General features: G+C 31.4%; 1 protein-coding gene across 1 annotated transcript in view; it reads right to left on the bottom strand.

Moving 5' to 3' along the window:
* Positions 1-25,679, bottom strand: part of Smp_134190 (putative cell adhesion molecule) — a gene marked incomplete at both ends in the record, with an annotated part of 77,710 nt that overhangs the window by 34,312 nt on the left and 17,719 nt on the right. The window contains one exon of the mRNA XM_018800023.1: positions 2,212-2,385. Within this exon, the coding sequence (XP_018653878.1) occupies positions 2,212-2,385 (174 nt within the window). The remainder of the gene's footprint in view (positions 1-2,211; positions 2,386-25,679) is intronic.

The following is a 25,679-nucleotide window of genomic DNA, read 5'->3' as shown; positions in this document are numbered from 1 at the left end:
AGTACGAAACGGCCGTCCAGTGCTACCAGGTTTTACCTGGTAGTCTACCTTCAATCGACTCACGCTTTCAACTATGAAAATACTAAATCTCCACAAAAACCCCTTCTGATATTAATGACTTCTTTTATTCAAGGACCAATATAACTCCATCTAGGATCAACTTATCTATTTGATACAGTTTAATTCTAATTTTAAAAAAGTTTCTCGTAAGATCAGTTACTTTACTATAATTTCTGTATTATGAAATTCATTAAATGGGAGTTATAGCTTGATCAAGTTTATAGTAGTAAACCAATCTCAATTAGTGTTACTAAGATCATTCATAACTGAATCACTGGCCACTGAATACTATTATTATGTTCCAGTGGTGAGTTTTATAACTTTAAACGTGATATCTCATATACGTAAGTTGTAATTATTAATTATTGAGACGTTTAACTCTAAAATGAATTTATGACACATAGGTAAATAGATAAATTCATTTTCAACTGAAATGATGAAAAAGACACGTAAAACTATTCAAGTGTAATAACTAAGTAAATGTGTCAGTCAATTAATGAGTGAACATTTATTGAATAATTTTAGTGAGATGTATGTTAATATTTAACAGTTGAAGAAATATTCAAAACACCCCTTAATCAGAAGCATAGTAAATAAATAATTTTCATCATAAATAATTATACAAGTCTTATTAATATGAATCCAGGACGCGCGTTTCGTCTTTTTTGGTACTCGTCAGTTGGATGTACCTGCATCTCAGAGTTGATGTTCACTCTGGGACTCGAACCCAATACCGTTCGCTTCAAGCGCCATCGCGTTATCCACTTAGCTATTGAGTCCTGATAGCCACTGCTAGCCACTAACCATCTTTGCTTATAAACTTATTATTATGGTTTCTTTTTTATTTAAACTAAAGTAAGTTCATGAGATATCTAGACTAATATTTTCTGCTATCGTTGGCATATAAATGAGTTTTATTGTGATTAACATCGTGAATATCAACTTCTCCAGTTAACAATGGAAAGGATTCTTTTCATAAACCATTCGTTAGTGATATTATGATCAAATGGTTAGAAATGTAAACTACTTTATTTTTGTTCAGTATTCTGAATGGATAGTTTTTGGGACTTAAACTGAACATTTAAGTATTATACTTTTTGACAGTTGCAAGAGCCCAAATAGTTGATCACTTATCAGAGTCCAATGTCATGTTTCTCTAATCCTCAAGCTATGATCGAATTCTATAAATCAAGCTGCACTTCAGCCACTAGCCTAAATGATTTGGTAGCATGTGAATAATTTGATGTGTGAGGTGGTTCAGTGCAGTAAACAATTTAAAAATTCCACTGGAAACAACAGTCCTTTTAAGATTACAAGTTCTCCTTGCTTGCTAATGCCAACTAACATGAAATCTATGTCGAGCAAGGTTTCCTGTCAATCAATTTCAACCAACTAATACCAGTTTGCAAGTTTTTTAACAATTTTTTGTTTAGGATTAGTCGGCGATGAAATCTTACTTCAAATTGAACATTATCCATAGACTTCAGGAAAAATTGTTTTATTCTAAAGAACATTAACAAGCATTTTCTATATTATTTTCTATATTTTGACTAGTACGATGTTTTCGGAAGAAGCTAGTGATGATCAATTTTTAATTGTCTTTATGGATAATCAAAACACTTATCAAGAAATGAGAAATTATACAAACCGCATTTATGCCAAATGTAGTTTGAATGCCTAAAAAAAAATAATAGATCGTCTAAAGATTTTTGTTTTTAGAGTGCTGATGACATTCTCCAGAACACCAATGAAACCATCAAATTTGAGAACCCATCTTCGTGAATGTATCATGAGGGAAAGCATCTACCTTAAATTTAAATCAAATCATTTCAAAAATAATTAGAAACTCATACGAATATTCGTCGAAGTTAGAACGAATAGCTTGAGAAAATTGGGTGCCGAGTATACAGAAGAAATAATATGTGAAAATTATATTTGCAATAATCTCGGCGATTGATATTTAAGGCATTCCAACATTTCGTCCATCACACTTGTCTAGAATTTGCCCTGAAGAAGTTCAGACAAGTTTAATGGACGAAACGTTGGAATTATTTAAATTCCAATAGCTGAGATTATTTGAAAAATAACTTTCACATATAATGATCTATAAACTTAATTTTTCAATACATTTCAAACAACGTTTAAACTCACCAACAATTCGAAATCTTGGAAGACTTGTGTCAATCAATTCAAATTGATCCTTTATCCAATAAACTGTTGCTTGAGGTTCAGCTGATACATCACATTGTAAATGTGTTGAATCACCAACTTGACTTATAGTTGCTGAAGGATCTTGATGAACTTTTGGAAATCCTCTTGGTGGAGCTAATTCATCAAAATAAACATATTATCAAGAGTTATTACGTACAGAAGAAATTAGATTACTTAAAACAATGATAAAGTAAATATGAATAAATCTCTTGAATTCATCAGTAGTCAATCGTAAATTTAGCAAAATAAATTAAGTTAAACGATAGAAAATGTCTTTTTCGCGGTGATTTAACTTTGAATTGATGTTGTATACAACTCAAAAGTAAATAGGTTCTGACAATAGGTAAACAAATATTATTGATTTCATAAAAAACAATCAATAGTACTACAGCTACTACTTATAATAATAATAGTAATACTAAGAGCAATGAGTATGAGTTAACATTTCATTTCAAATCAATATAGGATTTTTATTAGTTTACCGGTGTAATTGTTACCATCGGTTTTGTATCTGGTTATAACTGTACACAATATCTGTTGGCCAATGCCCTAATTTCAAAAAATAATTCCACCTATGTAAATATGTTTAGATAGGTAACTTATCAAATACAGTCCTTGAGCAAGTAAAAAGAAGTACAATCCATGTTGAACTAATGAAACGCTTCCTTGATTTTTTCTTCCCGTTTCATGTTTTTTTTTGTTTTCATTAGATCAATGGACGATAAAGTAATATGTTATCGGTTTTTGCGCTTTCCAATGAACAATTATACGGAAATAGAAAAAGGTAACTGGCCAGGAATTGTAGATTAATATAGCTTCTGCATCATTTAACAATTTAGAAAAGCATAGGATGTTACTTACAAAGTCCTTAGTAGTACATCCATATATGTGATAAAAAAGATTTGACAGAGTTTTGATAAGAATTAGTAGGTCATAATAAATAGCTGTAAGTGATATTACTAGAAAATATATTACGATTCATGAATGGAATGGGTGAAATAAAATTTCCTTAGAGCTCTTCACAATCTAGAATATATTTGTAAGAGTTTCTATATGAATAGACGATCAAAAATAATATTTGGTTATACGTTAATTATATTTTGGATAATGGCTAGCATAAAAATCGATAATGAGCATTTTATTCTCTTTTAGAATTATTATGCGTTTATATACCTACAATAATTGATCATTCATTGCCCTGAGTATCAATAACAGGTACAAATCATTACAAAGGTCAGTAAACAAATCTTATGTTGGCGGTTGTAGTAATTTATCACCCTAATAGATGACACATCAGCGTTCGAAACGGTAGTTACCAGTTTAGAGTAACAACATGGACATTGATACTGAGGTGAAGCTACATACAGCTGAAGAGGATCGGAAAGAAATTCGTGTATTGAATTCCACCGCCTGTCACTACATAAACGTATAAACTGTCTAATGAATTGTATAGGGTTGTATGTTCAATATCATAACTAATTTATTTGTGTTTTGCAATAGGAAATGGGTGTTTATTATTCGCTTTCCTTTGCTCATTAAACTTCACATTTATTTTTGGTGATTATTGGTGAAGAAAACATTTGTACTTCACCACGTGAATGATTACGTGTTTACTGATTCATAGGTATATATATATGGACTTCTCCGGCTTGTCATTTCTCTCACTCTCCATATATATATAAAGTTTACCGAAGTGAGTGCAAGAATAAATTGATTCCGACAAATTAATAAAAGTAGATAACAAATACTCATCTTTGTCCGTTGTTAAACACATGCATATAATAGTTGGTAGGACTGATTCTAGCTCAGGCAATATGGTTTTTTTTAGAAAGAGTTGTTTTTGGCACTTAATTAAGTTTTTTTAAGTTTTAGCCATAATGAACTTTGCCTTTTTCTATGCGTTTCAAAGTGAATTGTTGTTTTCTTTTATTATTTTTGATTTTCAATTCCCAATTTGTTTAGCTTTACCTTTCATTCGTGATATGCCAATATTTTAACAAGTAACATAATTAGATTAATCGAAATGTACTGCGACTATATATTGTACAGGTCTGATATGCTTCATCTTCTCATTGGATTATCTAGCTATCTATCAATCTATTTATCTATCTATCTATCCATGTTATTATGGAACATGGAAGATTGGATAAAGAGTTTCTGTTTTGTCAGACGAAATGAAAAGTAAAATAAAACAATAGGTTAATTAAGTTTGATTGCGCAGTTTGACTAAGAGAATGAATAAAAGATACAATGTGTATATAAATGATTATCAAAGTTATATATATTTATTTAATTCGATAGACAATTTGTTGGCAAAGCATGCGATACATTGAGTATAGAGAATATTTCTAAGCACTTAAGAAAACTTTTATTTCGGGAATTACGTGATAAATTCTAAAACAGTGAACTGACTCATTCTAAATTATCAAAAAAGTACAGGAGAATAGTCATTTGGCATATATGGTATGACACATTAAAAGCTTAAGTAATATTGCTGAAATCAAAACTTAGATTTCAGTTAAGACTTTTATCACTATCTTCTAATAAGTTTATGAAAAACAAGCCTTAGAAGAAGTTAGTTCTTATATTCAATGATAAAGACTTCATATATCTTTAATTAGGACTCGTTCATTACACCAATCATTTTGGTAATTGACTGAGCTGGATCGATCACCTTTTCAGTGCGGTCATTGGACCTTGTCTATCTTGTTACCATCAGAACTTATTGATATAATCTACTTACGCTGAAGAAAATAAATATGTCTTATCAACATGAAACTTAGATTTATGTCTTTCCAGGTAATTTTATGTATTGCTATGAAGCATTTGTCTTAAATAATTCAAACCATGTAAATGTAGATTTTTAGGTGTCTAAATTCATATGAATATTCTTGCTACTTAAATGACTAGCTAAAACTAAGAAAATCTTTAATACTATTAGAAGATTGTTGAGGTTATTAAATTTTCGTAGTTTACATCATCAGTTGACCTTTGTTAGAAAACTGCTGAAAATTAGGCAGTAAATAGTAAGTAACTTAGTATGAGACTTCTGAGTAATGTATTTCTACCACTGAGGACCTTCCAAAGTCCATTCGACCACTTTACCTCCACACTACTAAGACTGCATCCAGTGGTGTGGATTCTAGCTCAAATACCTCTCGATTCTATTGACATTTACCTGTGTTATATTAGACAATATATTGTAATGTACTGACTATGACTTCTAATTCGAACACAGAGAATAATCTATCAAAATTAGTTACCGGTTAACATATATATACATTCTTATTATTATAGATTACACTGTAATGTAAACCATTCAAATCTTTAATATTGCCATAAAAATTACAGGAAATTTAATGTTCTCCCTTGCTTTCTTTACTTCACTTTGATGAGTTTCAGCTTCTTCTTTTTTTAAAGAAAAAACAAAAAAAAATAAGTTTTTATATACACGATTTGTTTCCCAGAGCATAAATTGACCTTTTTCTTTCCAGTTCATTAACAAAGATAATAATAATAATATAAAGGAATAAAGATATGAATAATAACAGTTTATGATGATTTTTTTATTTATTTTGGTGTTGTTGCCATTGTTATACTCATTCTCTTTTCTTTTCCTTTCTCTTTTTCATTTCACTTATTTTAATATTAGAAAAGTTCAACTATTCTTTTTATTCTACATTTATGTATCGTTTTTTGTTGTTGTTGAGCTAAACAATAATAACAACAAAAAACATCCACATGAATAACTTCTAGTTGTTTATTTCTTTGTTTGTTCTCTCCCTCTATTCTTTTTTTGGGATGAAAATATCTGTTGAGTAAAAGTTACTTCTGTTTCCTTATTGATTGGTTGCATTTTTTTCCTTATGAAGTTTACATCATGGGCTGACCTCAGTTAGACAACTGTTGAAAGTCAGAAAGCACTAGACTTCTATTTTATCCTAGTATAACACTTAATATTTTTACACTCGACAACCCAACTGGAGGTCGAACTTAAAACCTTCAAGTTGTTTGAATAAAATTAATCCGTAATGTTAACTATGAAAATACAATCATATCAATAAATCACTGTTGTAACAGTTAACATTTACTTCCTGGTGATTGATGCAAATCAGTTACTTATAGAAGGTTTCGGAAGATGATTGAGTGATATCAAAAAATGAAAGAGGTTAAACATGAACATCAGCAATAATGAGGAGAGATGAAGGTTTTAGTCTCAATCGCTATTGTGATGGTGAATCAGCAGTGCTGAGGAGTTCCATACTAGGACGAAAATGTTATTGGTGGTACCAGGTTTCCAGTGGCTATCTAACTATAATCATAGTGAAGTAAACTAACTGTTTTTCGCTTTCCTTCCCGTTTTTTAGAAATAACTGTTTTTACTAACTTTTCTTAATGTTCAGTCGACCATGTATGAATGTTACATACAGGGAATAAATTCTTGCTTATTAATAATTTTAAGCCTAGGGATAGCGGCTGTTTAAGAAACTTATAGTTATTTTTCAGACATAAAGACAAATGTTTTTGATGAAATTGTTGTCATAATTTGAAATTGAAGTAATTCCAACCGTCATTCACGTATCTAATATTGAGTAGCCCAAAGAAAAGACAGCTTTTATTTACAGGAGATGAAAGTTAATGTAAGACAATGCAGACAGAAATTTCATAATGATAGACAATAACATAAGAAACAATATCTGTAACAAAACAAATAGTATGTTTTTCATTCAACAGATAGACTGAAATATTAGGAAAGTTTTATAAATGCGTATTTAACATCTACAAGTGTTTCACGTCCTATAGATAGTTTATTTGGTTCAGTTATCAAACTTTATAATGAGATAAATTACCCGGGAGAGAAGCTGTGTTCTGATTGGTAGATGTAATATTTTTAATCATTTTATATATAAAGCAATCGTCAGTATGAGGTTGTGGTGATTGTTGAGTTTTAATTGAAATCATGAAATAATCATGATTGTCACGTAACATTCTGGATCGGTTGAAGTTAAACGATAAAATCGTCACGTACCAACTCAGTGGTAAAGAGATTAAGTGTTTACGTATGAGACCGAAGGTCCTGGGTTTGAATCCTGCGTGCGGGACGGTGGGCGTGTACTTCAGAGGAGTCCTATACCAGGACGAATTGACCGTTCAGTGCTCCCAGGTTTTCAATGTGATCTTACACTGATCATTAATATCGATACGTGACAAATACTGTATAAATATATTATTGATAAAGAATAATTCTTTAAAACATCAACCTTATTATAGAATTGATGCTCTTTCAGTGATTATAATATTTTTCTAAATATAATCCGTCAGATTTCTACACTCTTAGAGAGTAGCAGGTAAACATGAAAACTAGGTCAATGAATCAACTAAGAATGTTTAAATCAAACATTTATCAATTATTTAAATGAATTTTTATCATGTCCACTTATAAGCTGAATATTTTTGTTAAAAGCCTGATAGTATAGTAGTGAATCCATAAAGACTAAGAACTTGACTTTTAAGTTTGTGAGAACAATTTAGAAATGAATGATTTTTATTCATTATCACATAAAACAATTTTATGAAATATCTTTATTCAGTGATAAGAACGTTGAAATTTATTAAGAAAGCCATTCTTTTTATTGTTTTAAAATAAGAATGACAATTCACTTGGTATTGTTTGTTTGAATCTTCCCATTGACGTTTAGCACTGCAACTGGTCAGTCTCTAATTGGCATATGTGCATACTGTACCTATTGCATCGATATAGCCTGAATTCACAAGCATTATAAGCAAAGATGGTTAGTGGTTAGCAGTGGAATCCAGTTTGACGCGCGTTCCGTCCTACTTGGGACTGGTCAGCTGGATGTACCTGCATCTCAGATTTGATGTTCACTCTGAGACTCGAACCCAGTACCGTTCGCTTCAAACGTCATCACGTTATCCAATCGGCCACTGACTCCTGATAGCCACTTGCTTGTGCAATGGGGTGAAGTTTGAATTCACTTAGTATTGTTTGTTTGAATCTTCCCATTGATGACAGTGCTTAACTAATTGCGTTCCCTTTTTTTCTACATAGATTTCTACATTGATATAACATGTAAGCTATTCAGTTTTCATTTTAGTTTACTTTGAATAGAATAAACTCATTGAATGATTGGTAAGCTGATGAAGTAGAAATGATAAATTAGATAACAATTTTTAGTTATGTTGATATAGAGACAGTTGTGTTTCATATATAAAATCTTAACTCTTCAGCGATTGCACTAATATAGATTATCTAGAAACGATTAATGTTGTATATAGAAATTTTTGACTCAAATTTATGGTTCAAAAATAATTATTCAACATATTAATTTATACTTAGATAGGAAAACTGGTAATAGGTCTCAGAAAATCAATAAAACCCCTAGAACTACCTCATTCCATTAACAAATTCATTCAAATTAAGTGAGAAATACCTTGATTAAATTGTAATATCAAAAAACCATTTACAGATTATCGAGTACTTTCATCTTAACCCAGCGAATTATTACGTTTTTAAATATAAGTATCAATTTTAACAGTTGAATTCATGAATCAATCTAAGATAGACCATCATTTGAAAAATGGAAGAACTATATGACAGTTTCGTTCACGTATGGAACTCCTCAACCGTGCACATTAACGATTCCACACTGAGGACGCGAACCGAGGACCTTCGATCACACGCGTAAACGCTTAACCTCTAGACCACTGAGACAGGATTCAACGGTTTCAATAAATTTGACTGTTAAAATTACCATAATCTCCACAAAATTCCCATTATGATTATAAGTACTGAAGCTTTAAATAGAAATTGAGTTTATTGTATATATGTATGATGAACGTTTTGGATTCAGAATACTGATATCAAAATAATCCAATTGTATTTCTATCATTTATATGTTGAATAGATTGACCAAGGTTTAGTTTGTAATCTAATACTTTTAATAAATGAGACAATTCTATTATCCTTCCTTATATTTATTTAGTTAGTTAACTAGTTTATCTTTTAATTCAGTAAACCATGTAAATTTATTTTATTTAAGAAGAAAACTTCTTAATGAAACAGTCTGAAGAAAACACTAAACAGATAAACTACTTGTATCTTATTAAAATTTGAAACCAGGAAAAAAATAGGTGGGATTTCTTCCTTTTTTTAAGAAAAAAAAACAGCAAAATTTCGTATTTAATTTTCTTAAATTTAAGACTATTCAAATAAAGTGAATGATGACTGACTTGGCAAATTAATAACCGTATTAATAACGTAAAAATAAAAAGATGAATAAAAAAAGAAAAGTAGAAGAAGAAATTTAATCATATTGAAATGCGTAAATAAGGTGTAGATATTTTAGATAATTAATGAGAATAAGAAACAGAGAGAGAGGGGGAGGGAGGTAGGGGAGGGAGGGAGACTGAGTGCACGAATGGTTGAATAAGAAACAAGTGGGTTAATTTGTTATATGATTACTTTTTCGAATGAATGAATTAATATATTTGCATATATATATGTCATTGTGCTTATGAGCAAAAGACTTGAATATTGTATATAAAATGCTTTAGTATAAGTATAAAAAAATATTTAAAGTAGTAAGCGTTTAACTAGAGTAAAATATTTTATTATATTATATAGTGTACAGCACCGATTAACAGCACAGATTCATCGTAAAATATCAGAAATCACTGTCAGTTATTAAACCCTAGGATTAGACTCATTGGCAATATTCATCAACAATCTCAGAGGAGGTCGAAAACAGGACTTTTAAATCTTTCAGTAAACATATAACTATCAGAACATTGGGTGAATATCTAATGGTTTGTAATTTTTCAACTTTAATCGAATCGTGACATTACGAAACTACTGGGAGCAGTGGGTAACTTCTTCAACCTCTACATGATCAAGCCTTACTAGAACTCCAAGAATTACATCTCCAGATTAATCTGTAATAAGTACATGACCCTAAGTTACTTTCGTTCATCTACTAATCCATTTTAAAGTATTTTTTTAGTTATTCGTTGTAGATAAAAGAAAAAATTAAATGGTCGTGACAACACATACATAAAGACACATACAAGCACATATATAAGACTTATGGATGACATACTGTCAATCTTTATATAAAAGGTCAAACCTTACATATGGATGTTTTGAACAGCAAAAAGAATTTTTAAAAAATCTCTGTAATCGAAAATTATGGCTAAAAGAAATGTTGGCTAATAACTAACATTTAGTATTAATGCTTTCAACCTTATTCATATTATGTTTCAATTCATTTCATAGTACTATACATATATATAAAGAGATGTTTATAGTAAATAGATGAACCACAGTGAAAATGAATAGAAAGGAAGACAATATAAACTAAATAGTTGAGAAGAAACGATGAAAAAAACACGAAGGAGAAAAAAACAGCATTGACGAAACAAATAAATGAACAAAGGAGAGAAAAGGTTAAAAAAAGTGGATCAAAGAATATTAGGCATACTATTATTTTGATAATCATAATCATAATGGTAACATTAATAAGGTCATTGTTTTGTTTGTTCATAAGAAAAAAGCATTCAGATTGAATAGGAATCTTTTTTCATTTAGAAGTTAGACGATGTGCATAAATGTTTTGTTATTATTCCTGTTTTGTTTGGCAAAATTCAATGAAATCTGAGAAACAAGAGTGAAGATTCATTTGCTCTTAGTTTGATTCTATTTTCTTTTTTAAAAATTCTCTAATGGAATATTAAAAGGTTAGACAAGTCAACAATTGTGTGCCAATGTAATGTGCATACAGATCAAATGTATAATCAACTGTAGGTTAGGCTATATTTGCAAAGTTTGCAGTCTTCTAATAGTTAGTGTTAAGCACTGAACTAAGTAGCTCAGACAACAGGGCGTTGGGTGCTCAAGGTGTTGGGTGTTGAGTTTGAGTGATAGTGTGAATATTAGTAATGAGATTCAGTTACTTCTGGCTGATGAGTCTCAAACGAGCATCATGGACTCTAATATTAGCCACTACCAAATTTCACTATCGTTACGGATGTTGATAAAGATTCCATTCGGACGTATTTATATACAGAGTAATCACAAAGGACGGAGATAATCGCAAAGTTTATAGATAAAACAAATTGAGCATTGGGTAGAAAATTAACAGTAAACGAATTTTTGTGATATCTAAATGGATGGAAAATTGTATTTTTGACGTTTTGTGACTTCATGTAAACCGCTTTTTCAGAGTAAATAAATAATCGACAGAATAATTACAAGGAATATTGAAAACGTACAAAAACGAAAGCTTTTCATAAGACAACTACCACTCTAAGAAACGTTTTAGTTTGAATAGAAGATAAAATTCAGTACACTTCCACACAAGGTTTTGTCTACAGATTGGGTTGTGTCCGTTGTGATACGTCCTATATTCGGGAGTCTTCCCATAAAATTTCGACTCGTACCAAGGAACACTTAAGTTATACAAAAAGATCTCTAACAATCCTGTAGAATTGGAAAATTTACAGGTTAAATCAGCAATAGCAGTACATGTTATTTTCAATAATCACCAAATTAAAAATGACAAAATAATTCAGAAAAGCTTTTCCAACTATAAAGAGAGGTGACTGGCCGAAGCTTTTAACATAATGCTAAATCCCTCTACCCTCAATAGGAAAGAAGGTGTGAATATTCATCCAACCTGGTACCGTTTATCCAAACAACTACATTTGACCTTATTTGTTTTTCACACAATCTACAAACACACACCTAATTTCATCCCTACTACTTCCTACAGCAAGTGCATACATCCCCACATTCCGACGCACAAATTAATACAATAACAGGTTATATAAACTCACCCTGACCAAGAATATCTTGACTCTGACATATTCAGACGTATTATGCCTATGATTGTATTAAAAATATTTTGCATTGTATCCCTTGTACTATTTAACCTTGTTGATCAGAAGGGGTTTTGTGGAGATCCCAGTATTTTTCATAGTTGAAATCATGAGTCAATTGAAGCTAGACAACAAGGGAAAAACCTGGAAGCACTGGACGGTCGTTTCGTCCTATTATGGGACTCCTCAGCAGTGCGCATCCACGATCCTGCACTTGCGAGATTCAAACCCAGGACCTACAAGTCTCGCGCCGGAGCACTTAACCGATAGACCACTGAGCCTTGTGTTAACCTTGTGTCAATTTAATGTCGGCTGTTTATTTACTCTGAAGAAGTGGCTTACATCAAGTTACAAAACGTTAGGAATAAAATTTTTCTACTAATTAGGCTATAACAAAAATATATATTTATTATTATAATTATAATTAAAAATTGACCATAATTAAAAATTTCAGTTTCCAAAATGTTAGGGATAAGTGACATGAAGTTGAACAATTGTTCAGAGAGAAATAAACTGTAGATTTTTAAATAACTTTTGTTCCGTCAACTAAAACATAAGAATCTCTGCACTAAAGTTCTGTCTTAGTTTGAGACGGCTCAGTAAAGTGAGTTCAGAAAGTTACACTACCTTTAACCCAAGACATACAATTTATGTAAATAGCATAATATTATTTGTTCACTGTTCCGAAATTCTATAGTCTATATTTTAAACCACCATTCAAATATAATAATGAAAAACTTCTATGGACTTATATTGATGATGAGTCTTAAAACAGAACCAAACAATAAGCTAAAGCGCTTAAGTTTTTAGCTGATGTTTATAACAACTAGAATGTGCCAAAATCTCACAAAATCATGTGGCCTAATGACGAGTATAGGTTGTTAACTTTTTCCAACATTTTGGCGGGATTTTATTCCTTCTCACAGATTTATTTATTTAAACATAAAAATATTGGTACAAACGGGCACCAGATATATATGCGCCGCACAAATCTCATTTGATTTGTATGAGGGCTGCGATACTGCCCATTTGTCCAAACTGAAGCAGGTGGTTTTCTTAGGGGGCCACACCCGGAGTCTTTGGCCTAAAGGTCTGATCCACAGGACAGTGGAGCCTCGTTAGGCGATGCATTCCCATGGTAGCCGTGAACAACAATTGACTTATACGCCACGTATTCCCTCAGGATACTCGAGACCATGTTCACCATTGGTTTGGAATCAGGGCTTTCCAACTCCCCTAGGTGGACCCTCTGTGTCCACCAACCCGGTTAAAGCGCCGGACATTCTCTTTTCGTCCTCTCAATTTCGTAAACAACACCCCAGACACGAGAAAGCAGTGAGCAGGACTTCCCTGACAGAGGCTATATACGCGTGGCCATGTGAGAGCATTTCGAGAGGGAGAGCGGACTCTCCTCACTCTCAGCCGTAACAAGGCATTTGGGGACTACGGTAAATGATAAATTGACAATTCCCCCAGATGTAAATTACATATTACATTATTAAACCGGCACAATGAGAATATGAGAAAGAAATCCAAAATAAAACTCAGGACATTTAATTAATTCAGACAATAAAGTATCGATTATACATTTATAGAACCATTTGACCTCTAAAAATATAATCATTAGTGAAAACTGAATTATTTCTAAAAGGATCTAATTTTAACAAATGTGAACAAAAAACATTTTTATATGTGGAATCCCATTCTTTTTACAATAAACATGTCGGATTCAGACAAGACAAAAAGAATATAGTTCTTTCCTTGAAACGAAAAAGTGACAAAAACATGAAAGCAACAACTCAATAGACATATATATATATATATATATATATATATGCGTACAACAGATAAATAATATTTATTGAAACAGTCTTTTTGATACACTTAGTATAGTTTGTTTGAATCTTCCCATTGATGTTTAGGACTGCAACTGGTCAGTCTCTAATTGGCATATGTGCATACTGTGCGTTTTGCCTCCATATAGCCTTAATTCACAAGCATTATAAGGAGAGATGGATAGTGGTTAGCAGTGGAATCCAGTTTGACGCGCGTTCCGTCCTACTTGGGACTGGTCAGCTGGATGTACCTGCATCTCAGATTTGATGTTCACTCTGAGACTCGAACTCAGTACCGTTAGCTTCAAACGCTTTCGCGTTATCCACTCAGCTACTGAGACCTGATGGCCACTTGCTTGTGCAATGGGGTGAAGTTTAAATTCTTTTAGTATTGTTTGTTTGAATTTTCCCATTGATGTTTAATACTCTAAGTGATCAGTCTCTTATTGGCATTTGCGCTAATGTGCGTATTGCCTCGATATAGCCTGATATAGCCCGATATAGAGTGAACATCAACTCTGAGACGCAGGTACATCCAGATGACGTGTTCCAAATAGGACGAAACGCGCGTCCTGAATTCCACTGCTAGCCACTATCCATCTTTGCTTATAGGTCTTTTTGATAGTTTAATCCCCTAAATGTTACATAGTTCATATAATTATTCCTAAACTATTTAATTTGTTGTGGTTTTATGGTTCAGTTTCCATTTCTTTATTACTTTATTGAAATGAATAACTCTTAGTGAGAATTTTCAATTATATTGTATAGAATTCTTGAATATTTTTAAACACTATATATCGTTAGGTTCGTAAGCTGATCGTAGTTTTTAGGCTTATTCAATGATCGAATATTGCCGATATTGGTGATATGATAACGTCATACTGTCTGGAACACTATTTCGTTGAGGTCATGTCATGTTATTCAAATTACGTGGATAGCGATAAAACAGAAAACAGTTATCTTAGACACCGAGCATAAAAGTCATACTTTCGAATAAACCAGGGTCTGGTGGTATTAAACTGCCCCTCCCCCAAACCATTATCTATAGCAAATTTGTCTTCTCACGACAAAACAAGTGTTCAGTAAAGTCAACCACAAAATTACGCATATTTCACCTTGAGACACAGATTTCCGGCGATGTTGGTGAATTCTGAAGATTAAAACTCAAATGAATTCATAACCACTCTCGAAAATGTTATGTACAATCGCCCTTAAAAAGTTGTCGTTCGAAGTCTCAATCCCAGGCTGACAGGGTACAAACTACGTTACGTCTTTTAAGAAAAAGAATCATTCTTGTAACAGAAAAGGACTGGAAGTTAGCACATTTGTGACTATTATTTCTTAAAAAAGAATGTATGATTTTATAACTGAGTTACATTACCTTCTTTTTAAGTCCTAAAGCTTTTATTTACCTTTTGAATCGTTATTTGGTTAACAATAAGCCGATTATGATGAGGACACTTTTGATAATGAAATTTATCAGTTGAAATATGTTCAGATGTAAACATACTTAATGTCTGTGGTGGATAATTGAGTTTCTAAATGTCCAGCAAGATTTGACTAACATTTTTGGGTTTTCGGTTGTACGGATCGATACATATGAAGTGGTTTAATAATGATGTGTAACTGATTAGAACGATAGTCTTAATTAAGCTTGTTTGATGCAAAACATTTCATAGATTCAACTTCCAAACTAAATCATGATTAATTCTACCGTTTTAATATATATATATATATATATATATCAATAATTTCAATTGAACCGTGTTGGATGTGTGGTAATTACCCATCGATGACAATCGAAGATAGTTGTGCGATATCGTGAATTAGTTGGAGTTAGACATTAACACCGTTAGATCCCTCCTCAATGGTCTAGAGGTTAAGCGTTCGAGTGAGACTGGGAGTCCTGTGTTCGAGTTCTACATGCGGGATCGTGAGTATGCACTGCTGTTGAGTACCAAACCAGTACGAAATGAACGTCCAGTGCTTCCAGGTTGCAGTGGTAGTCTTAAATTGATCGATTCACGATCCCCATCAAATCTCAACAATCTCCACAATCATGTATTGATGATTTTGATTTTGGTGTTTACTATTTCAAACTATTAAGTTATTATGATCAGAAAACTTTGATTCCATTAATTCTCATATTCTGTTCCATTCCATACACTAAACAAAAGCAATGAACTTGAAAGCAACAATGGTAAGGCAAAGCTGGAATATGTTAGTTTTTTGAGAAACATTTGGTCAAGTTATTAAGGATTTTTAGTCAAAATCTAGCATTTGACTGTAAGAATTATCAGATATATGTTGAGTTTGTTCGTAAAGCAATTCAACTGGTCACATAACTAATGAGACATATATTTCATTCTGCTCAATTGTTACTTAATAGTACAATGCAATTCTAAGTCGTTATTTTAATTTCTTATTAGCAAATTTACAATTAATTGTTTCTTATCATTCTATTTAGAGACTCTACTACCATATCTGATGATCAGAGGGATATACATAGATTGCTTATTGTTGCTTTTGTAACGAAACTCTTAATTTTAGTTCTTTGTAAATTGTTTATTATAATTTATAATAAGTTAAATAGAAAAAATGGTTAGCAATAAGAAAAAAAATAGTCTGATTTGTCTAGTGATAATACTTAGTTGTTTTCATAAATTCTTCAGGTATCCAATGTAATTTGTATGTACAGTTAGTTATCTAATCAAATAAATATGGAATATAATGAAACTGTTACATAGTTAATTGTAAAGTGGAGACCAATTTTACACATTGAAAAAAAGTCGTTTGTAATGAAGTAGGGTAGTTTTAGTCTTTCATGCGTATGTACTGAATATTCTGAAGCATATTAGAATATAGTTCAAAGAACAAATTTCCTTACTTCAGTAAAGTTCTATTCTTTCATTCAATACAATGAATTCACTTCATTCCACACTTGTTTATCATTCTTGTCTCTATGATGTATAGATTAATGTGGAGACAATAATTGAAACACTGATTGGATAGAAATTTTTCTTTTCTCTCTCTCACCTTTTTTTATATTTTACTAATTGTCATATTTATCTTAATGTAACATTGAGAATAATTCATTTATCTATGTACTTAGATTGTAGAAATGTTAGTGGTTGGTTATATTTCAGTAGCACAGATAATGAAGATTTTAATCTGATATAAATTGTACGCTTAAATTCAAATGTTGGGGCAAAATACCAGGGTTAAGGGAGTTGTAAAATATAATTTTCAGTGTCTTTTTTTTTACAAATTCATGAACAGATTAAATATAATACTATTTATCAGAAAGGGGGTTTTGAGAAGATTGTAATGATTTAATAATCAAATTCATAGGTCGATTAGAGCTAGACCAGAATGGAAAACCAGTGGAGTTCAACTGTGTCCGTTTTGAGGCAGTAACTCACTGAAGATAATGGTGGGCGGTGGATTAGTTGAAGTTAGACATTAACACTGTTGGATGCTGGATCAGTGGTCTTCAGTTTAAACGTTTGTGCGCGAGACTGAAGGTCCTCGCATCGAATCTCGCGAGCAGGATCGTGGATGCTCACTGCTGAAGAGTCACATACCAGGGTGAAATAGCCGTCCAACACCTTCAGGTTATCTATGGTTTTCTAGATTTAATGACTCATGAATTCAACTATTATATTACTATTTACATCAATCACTTTATAAAACGTTTTCCAAATTACAGGTTTATATATGAATTAAAAGCTTGGATTTTATTTAATCGTATATATTCGATCTAAAATTGTGAACTGTTATTACTGAATACGTAAGTATTCATGAAAACGCCACCTTTCAGATGTGAAGTTTCTCAAATTCTATTAAGAAACATGTTTACATATAAAAAGGTAACTATATTTTCTAGGGTATCTCAATGAGTAGAAATTTGTATTCCCAACATTTCGTGACTTAATACGATTCGCTTCTTCATAGTAAATAAATGAATAACCTAAATAAATTAACACTAGTTTAAAAAACGACTAAATCCTTATGTACAAATGATACTCGTGTATTTCTGCTTATGTGCACGAAAGTGAAAGTATATCTTATCCAATTATTTACTTGAACAGAATTCACCAATTACTATATCGTAATTTGATAAAACGTCTAACGTTCAGATGAATCGACTATATCAAATTTTGTATCTTTAATTCAGTTATCTGAAGATTTTGATAAGACCGTGTGTTGTAGTGTGTTATGAATATGGGGCTTAATTGGTAACGATTTTTCGGGTCGTGATTTTATTTTTCGACATCCAAGTATTTGTTATTCTTGATAATCTTATACAACCTTCAAAACAGGTTGAATTTACAACTAATAAATTGATTTAGTAGTTCGATTCATAAGTCAATTAAAGCTAGAGCACCATAGAAAACCTGAAAGCACTGGACGGATGTTTCGTCCTACTACGGAACTCTTCAGCAGTGCGCATCCACGATCCTGCTAGCAGGATTCGAACCGAGGACCTTCGGCCTCGCGCAAGAACGCTTAAACTCCAAAACACTGATCCAGCATCCAACAGTGATAATGTCTAACTTCAACCAATTCATGGTGATCTAGCTTAAGTTGACTAATGAATTTCACTACTGAATTACTACAATCTCCACAAAAACCTACATCCGATAATAGTAAATTGATGCTGACCATTTATATATCATTCGTCTACTTCTATAAATTTCCTTCGCAACATTCAGATGTTCTAATCAGTGTCTTTAGAAATCAGTACTTCTTAAAGTTTAGTATACAATATATCAGTTAAGATTAAAAATTGACTGCAGTTTCACAGTTTTGGTGAATGAATATTTTAAAATGACAGATAATCGACTTTTTAATCAACCAACACAATTTAAAACTTGTAACTGAGGAGAATGTGTAATTTACCTGGTAACAAAAAACATTACTGGTTTATTTAATTATTATCCTTCAATTTCCTTAAGCACAAGAGATTTGAATATAGGCTTTTCACAGATAGTTGATAACTCACAATGTTTAGAATAGACTTTTCCGTACTTTATGAAAAAAAGTTTTGTTAGAGTATTAATGTTCTATAAATCGTTTTTTGACTATGACCAATTCATTTATCATTTTGTCATTCGAACACTAAAGTTCAGCTACATAAAAAGTCGTTTTAACTACAAAATGTAAGTATTAGTGGGGCAGAATTTATTGTAGTTTAAATACATTACAGGCACTATTTCTTCCTCTTAAATTTCCCTGAGATTGAGAATCAAAGAGCCCCAGGTAGCATTGCAAAATTTCTATTTACCAGTTTGCAACTCTTGAAATTCTAAGTTGTAATAGAATGTGTGATCCAATCTTTATATATCTTAATGAACACAATATCTTTAGAACTCTGAAACGGAATGCAATGTTCCATATCTAAAACATTGGCCAGTTTGTAATCGCAATGCAAAATGTAAAATGAATGTATACAAATGACTTAATTAAGCAATAATCGTAATAACTGGATATTAATTTCTAAATTGGTCTTTCCGGGTTCTAGTGAACATCCATGACTAATGGAGTCCAGCAAAGTTAAGTTTTGGATAGGCATCACCAATGGTATTAGTTAAGGATAGTTTAATATCATATATTGGCCAATTCATAAGATAGGGACAACTAGATTCCGACCAAATGATTCATTAGTATCATACTCAATATCGAATCTGGTTGTTTGTATGATGACGAGGGTTGTGGTTAAGTATTTCTAGGCACCTAGAAATCATAACTAGATTGTTGTTTATTTTCCTCTAGTTTTCATAGTCGGCTCGTTATTGTTACTTAATGGTGAGAACTGTGTTAAAATGCATCAAGGCTTTAAGTCTATTATTGTCGACTAAAAGATAATCACGAAAGCAGTTGGCTTGCAGTTAAATCGTCAATCTTCAACAGAATACTTTTTTAATATCAGCTAAGTAATTGTCATTAGAATAACCTGATATTTCCGTTTCTTTTAAACAATTCACAATTTGCTTAAGAGACACTGTTTTCGTACAGGATTTAGAAGAAAATCAATTAATACTAAGTGAAGGAAGAATGAAGGTTTAATTATTATTAATCTTGTACTGAACATCAATGAGCTCATCTTATCTGTCAATCCCAATGACCTTGTTTGTATGTGTGTTAATGCGTGTACTTGAACATACTCCACTTTCATTATTGTTCAAACTTTCATTTTATGTGGCGTGACTAAATCATTTTTATGTATACATACATACATACATACACACGCACTCTTTTCATATAAAACAATAAAATGAGTAGCCGAAGATGAACGAGAAAACAACAAAATTTCCTTTTCATTATCTACCGTTAATGTCATGAAATGTTAATCACACAAAAATTCAGTTCATCTAAGTGAGAAGAAAACAGAAAGTTTTTTTTTGGAAAAGGTTTATCTATTGTTTTTTTTTTCTAGTTTTGTTCTGAAAAAGGAAATTTACTAAATACTGTTTTTTAGTGATAAGTGTTTTAGGTTTTACTTCAAATTCTATTGTACTGATGAGATAAAATGTGAGTCTTTCAAATTTTAATTTAATCAACTATGTTGGAAAGGTAAAATGTATCTAGAGATTGTATAATATTATGTAAGAACCTATGTTTGAGTGAAGGTATTGGATTTTGGAATGATGGTTTATCGTTTACAATAATACCCTTCATCTGTTTCATTATGAACACCCGGCTAGTTCTGCAATTTTTCATATTATAAGAGTGGCTCAAAGAAACAATGAATATAATAAATGAGTTATCTCTATCCCTATTTGTAAAATAAAAGTTCTTTCTAGAATGTAAATTAGGGAAAACTTTTTTTTCCCGTTTAGACCACCATGGGTTTAGGGTCGTTTAGAAAAAAAAATAAAATTCGTGAAATTATATATTGCACAGAATCGATATATTTGTATCTGCATAACATTACTGAAAACAGTGAATTCGGAACCACTATGCGCTTATAACGTACATCATTATTTGAATTGCAGGGGAATCATTTTCATTTGAAAACAGCCTTTTCGATATATATATATATATATATATATATATATATAATGCCAATGACAAATGACATACAATTTTCCATCTTTTACAGAATCTATCAACTACAATACTAGTATGTTTGGCAACAATTAAACATGAAGTCAGATAGCCGTGAAACTAACTTTCCAAAACATATATATTTACATAAGCTATCTATAATGTTCATAAGGTAACAGGAGGATATTCTAGAAAAACATATATATATATATATATGAGTTTCCTATGAATTTTTTTAAACGTTCACTTCAATGAAGAGAAGAACTCTAAACTAGAAAAAAAAACTGACCAGATGCAAAGTTTAGTTCCATTCAACTATCCCACTTCAATCATCACCATTACATTTTAAACGCAGTAAAAATTGTTTGGACACAGCTGTAAATTTGAAAATCCTGTTGTGTATACTTCTCTGTGAAGTGATATATATGTTAAATGTAAGGAAATTGAGCTAGGCGAACTGAGCTGGGAAGTGACGTTCTAGTTCATGTTTATTGATGTTAGTACTCTCTTAAAATACGAAAAACTGACTTATTAGACAACGTAAACATTAAAGACCAGAAGGACATTTTTATACGTCAACAGTCTAACCAAAGGAAATTGAATTTTTCAGCAGTTTTTAATTATTTAGTTTTCAACAATGTATCAAGCACAATCTAATGGCTATCTTTGAAATTACTATGGTAAATTGTTAGTCTGACCAGTATTTGTAGTACTTTTGATAAATTGTTGCCATTAAGAAGCAAATTTGCAACTTCTTTATTTATTATATTACTAGTTGAACCCGTTAAGTTCACTAACATTGTAGACTGTATATATGTGCAGTTAGCTACTGACCACTTTATTTTAGCCTCTATCTAGTTCAATACATTTAAATCTGCTTATTGACAAGATAAAGTTGTGTGCACAATTTGATGCTGTTTCAGTGGTTTTAAGATTAGGAGATCACATTGAGGTAAAAAATATTCGGTTTGATTTCTGTTTGTACCATCAGGGTGTATCGTTCCAAAGTCTCATACTATTACGAAAGATCTGTCCGATTGTAACTGGCTTTCAATAATTATCTAACTAACATCAATGCGTGATCTAATCTATGAAAAAAAATCAAGTTAATCTTTACTGGTTCTAGGTATATGGAGAATATTCATATACATACTGTTCTCGATCATTTCGTTTATCCATTAAATTGATTTTTCTAAAATGTATGTTCGTTTCACTATGTAATTTATACCTACTTACACAAGTTTCCCATACTGTTCTCTGCATTTGCCAATATAGTCTATAAATTGTCAAATCAAATTAAACATAATGACCATTCTTATTTGTGTGACAAGTTAAACAAGAGAAAACTGATTATTTTAATGAAATTAAAAGAAAATTATTTGATAATTAAAAATTGTTTTCATTCAGAGATCTTTTCCATTAATTGACAGATAATTCTCATTTAAACATTAAAAATTAAAAACACAAAGTTCAACAAAGGGATCTCTTTTCAATGAATTTATTATCAAGCTGTACCATCCATGAGCTTAAACCAGAACTAAATGTACAAAAGAAGTACGTCTTATCGTTATCGTTACCATGGCCCTATTAATATCATTATTACTACATTCCCCTTTACTTATGTCTTATATTCTCATTATTTTATTGATGAATACTCATCGTATCACCTCATTTATTTTTACACCTCTATGACCTTTAATGACCTTTAATTATGGTACCAAAAAACATTTCATCCATTTTAATTGTCTTATTATATACACTAAATCTATTGTTATTACTCGTATAACGTAATCTAGTATGATAATCTTTCCATTACATCATCCTGATTACTCATGTTCACATTTCCTCACGGAATTAGTACTTTTCATATATATACGATTGTACAACTTGATAGTAAATTCGTTGTACAGAGGTTCCTTCGTTGAACTTCGTGTTTTTAATTTTTCCATTAATATCATTTTCTCAATAGAACATACTTAAGGTTTCATGTAAGAAAAAACTATTAAAGTCAGCAAGAAAGCTGGTAGTTATAAGGAACATTTTATACTTTTATTAATATAAAGGGCTTTTAAAATGAATTATTAATTATTTCTAATGGTAACATGTTTTAATATGTTAAATATGTTTTAAATGTTAATAATGAGCATTGAAAAATCTTAGTAATAGAACTGCAATTAAAAAAAGTTTTGTTCTCAAAATATTGATTATTCAGAGAAACTTTATATAGTTGAATTCATGAGTCAATTGAAGCTAGATCACCAAGGAAAACCTGGGACGGCCGTTTCGTCTTATCGTGGGACTCCTCAGCAGTGCGCATCCACGATCCCGCCTCGCGAGATTCGAACCCAGGACCTATCAGTCTCTTGACTGTCATTAGTTAACGGATTTTATTAGTAGGCTATTTTGTGGCTCTCCCAGAGGCGTTTCTATCATTGTATAAATAAGCTTGATTTGTGTGCTTATTGACCTCGTATTTTCTGGGTGCTCGTAGAATACATCCTATACGTCTCATCAAGTATTCTGGATCTAGTTAGCAGGGCCGGAGAAAATGGATTAGAATAGCCTATCGTTTCACTGTGTCATCAACCTTCGTCCCGTTTATTGGGTAAAGTGAACTCATAATAGCATCAAGCATATCAAGAAAGGACTTTTATAAGATTGAAAAAAATTCAGAAATTTGGTCAAAATTGTGAAACTAACTAAATGTTTACAAGCAATCAAATCGTTTTAGAACTACAAGTCTCATACTAGGATAAAGTAGTTATTATTTGTTTTCAATTTTGTACTGACATCATAACTGAAGTCACTCTGTGACTAATGTCACCTCAAAATACGAAAAGTTTCTACTTCACTACTAATATTTAAAAGGAGAAATTATCACATATTGAACTGTATAAATCACACAAAGTCGACAAATGTGATATAAAATAATAAATTGGTTTTCATTATTGAAAAAAATAATAAGATACAACCCCTATAAGTGAAAGATAGATGGTGTCTGTTGATGGGATCCAGAAAGCGCATTTCGTCTTATTTAAGACTAGTCAGCAGGATGTACCTGGATCCCAAAGTTGATGTCCAGTCTGGATCTTGAATCCAGTGTCCTTCGCTTCAATCGCCATCGCGTTATCCACATCAACTCTGGAATCCAGGTACATCATGTTGACGAGTCCCAAATAGGACAAAACGCCAGCCCTGGATTTCACTGCTAACCACTTTTTATCTCTGATTATAAGACTCACAACTTAAGATAATATCGCGGCAATCCACATAGGATGCACATATTATCATTAAGAGACTGATCAGTTACAGTCCTAAGCATCAATGTGAAGATTCAAACAATCAATACAAAAATAAATTATAGCATGACGATTATTATTTTTTTGGTGAAAATTTATCTTAGAAACTATGTTTTGTTTTACGGATTAAGTGAAAAAAAATCTGAGAAATTTGTTCATTATTCAATTTGTTACAGTCTGATATATTTTTTTCTTTTTTTAAAAATGAAAATTAGGAAATGAAATATCTTTTTTTTGTCCTGTCTCTCATTTTCTATCAAAATCTGACAAATTCACTAAATGATTATGAAAATATTAATTGAAAACATGAAGATTCTCATGTATGTAAATGGTTTGATAAATAGATTTGATTAAAGGAAATAAAGTTCTAGAGATTTATTCTAATAGTTGAATACATGAGTCGATCTAAGCTTGACTATCATTGAAAACCTGGAAGCACTGGATGGTCGTATCGTCTTGGTATGGGACTTCTAAGCAGTAAGTATCCACGATCTCGATTTGAATAATCTTTACTGAATAAGATTATCATTAAAAATTTTGATTTCAGAACGACTCAAGAAAAAGAAATAGAATATTTCACTGAATGATGAATATCTTGGAGTTCATTTTAAATAAGTAATAGTAATTAATTTTCGGAATAGCCTAATCCAAGGATTGACATATCTGGATAGCTTAATTAGATCTAATGTTTATAGAGATATTTATTTCAGTTTAGACTGGAATTTATTTCATTCTACAACACCAATTGTATTAGTTGTGACTGAAATAATTTAGTAGTTAAGTGAATGAATAAATGAGTTAATATCAGATAATACTTCGGTAGTTTATTTAGATTCATTAATGTAGCTCATTTATCAGGTAAAAGCTCACATAATTAATCCTTAAACGAATTTTTGAAATAAAAGCCTGTTACCTTATATGATTAATAGAACAAAAGTGTGTGTCTCTCTGTTGAGAATGGTCCCTAATAAATAACAGTCAAAAATTTTAATCATAGGGCTACCTAGTCAAGTTTAAAGTTTTGGATATCAGTGTAACTTGTTAAATATCAACTTTAAAATATCCTAATTTTCAAAAAAAAAACAATAATAAAGTTTGACATACGCAGAGATCACGAGTCGATGTAAGCTAGACCACGATTGAAAACCTGGAACCACTGAACGGCCGTTTCGTCCTAGTACGGAGATTCTCAGCAGTGCACACCCACAATCCCGTACTCGGGATTCACACCCAGAACCCTCAGTATCACGTGAATGCTCAACCTCTAGACAACTGAACCAGCATCCAACAGTGTTAATTTCTAACTTCAACCAATTCATCGTATTTTATG

Source organism: Schistosoma mansoni, chromosome W, assembly GCF_000237925.1.
Source record: "Schistosoma mansoni strain Puerto Rico chromosome W, complete genome".
Taxonomy (NCBI): Eukaryota; Metazoa; Platyhelminthes; class Trematoda; order Strigeidida; family Schistosomatidae; genus Schistosoma; species Schistosoma mansoni.
Note: the sequence above shows the minus strand (reverse complement) of the source record. Positions and strands in the feature narration are given on the sequence as shown.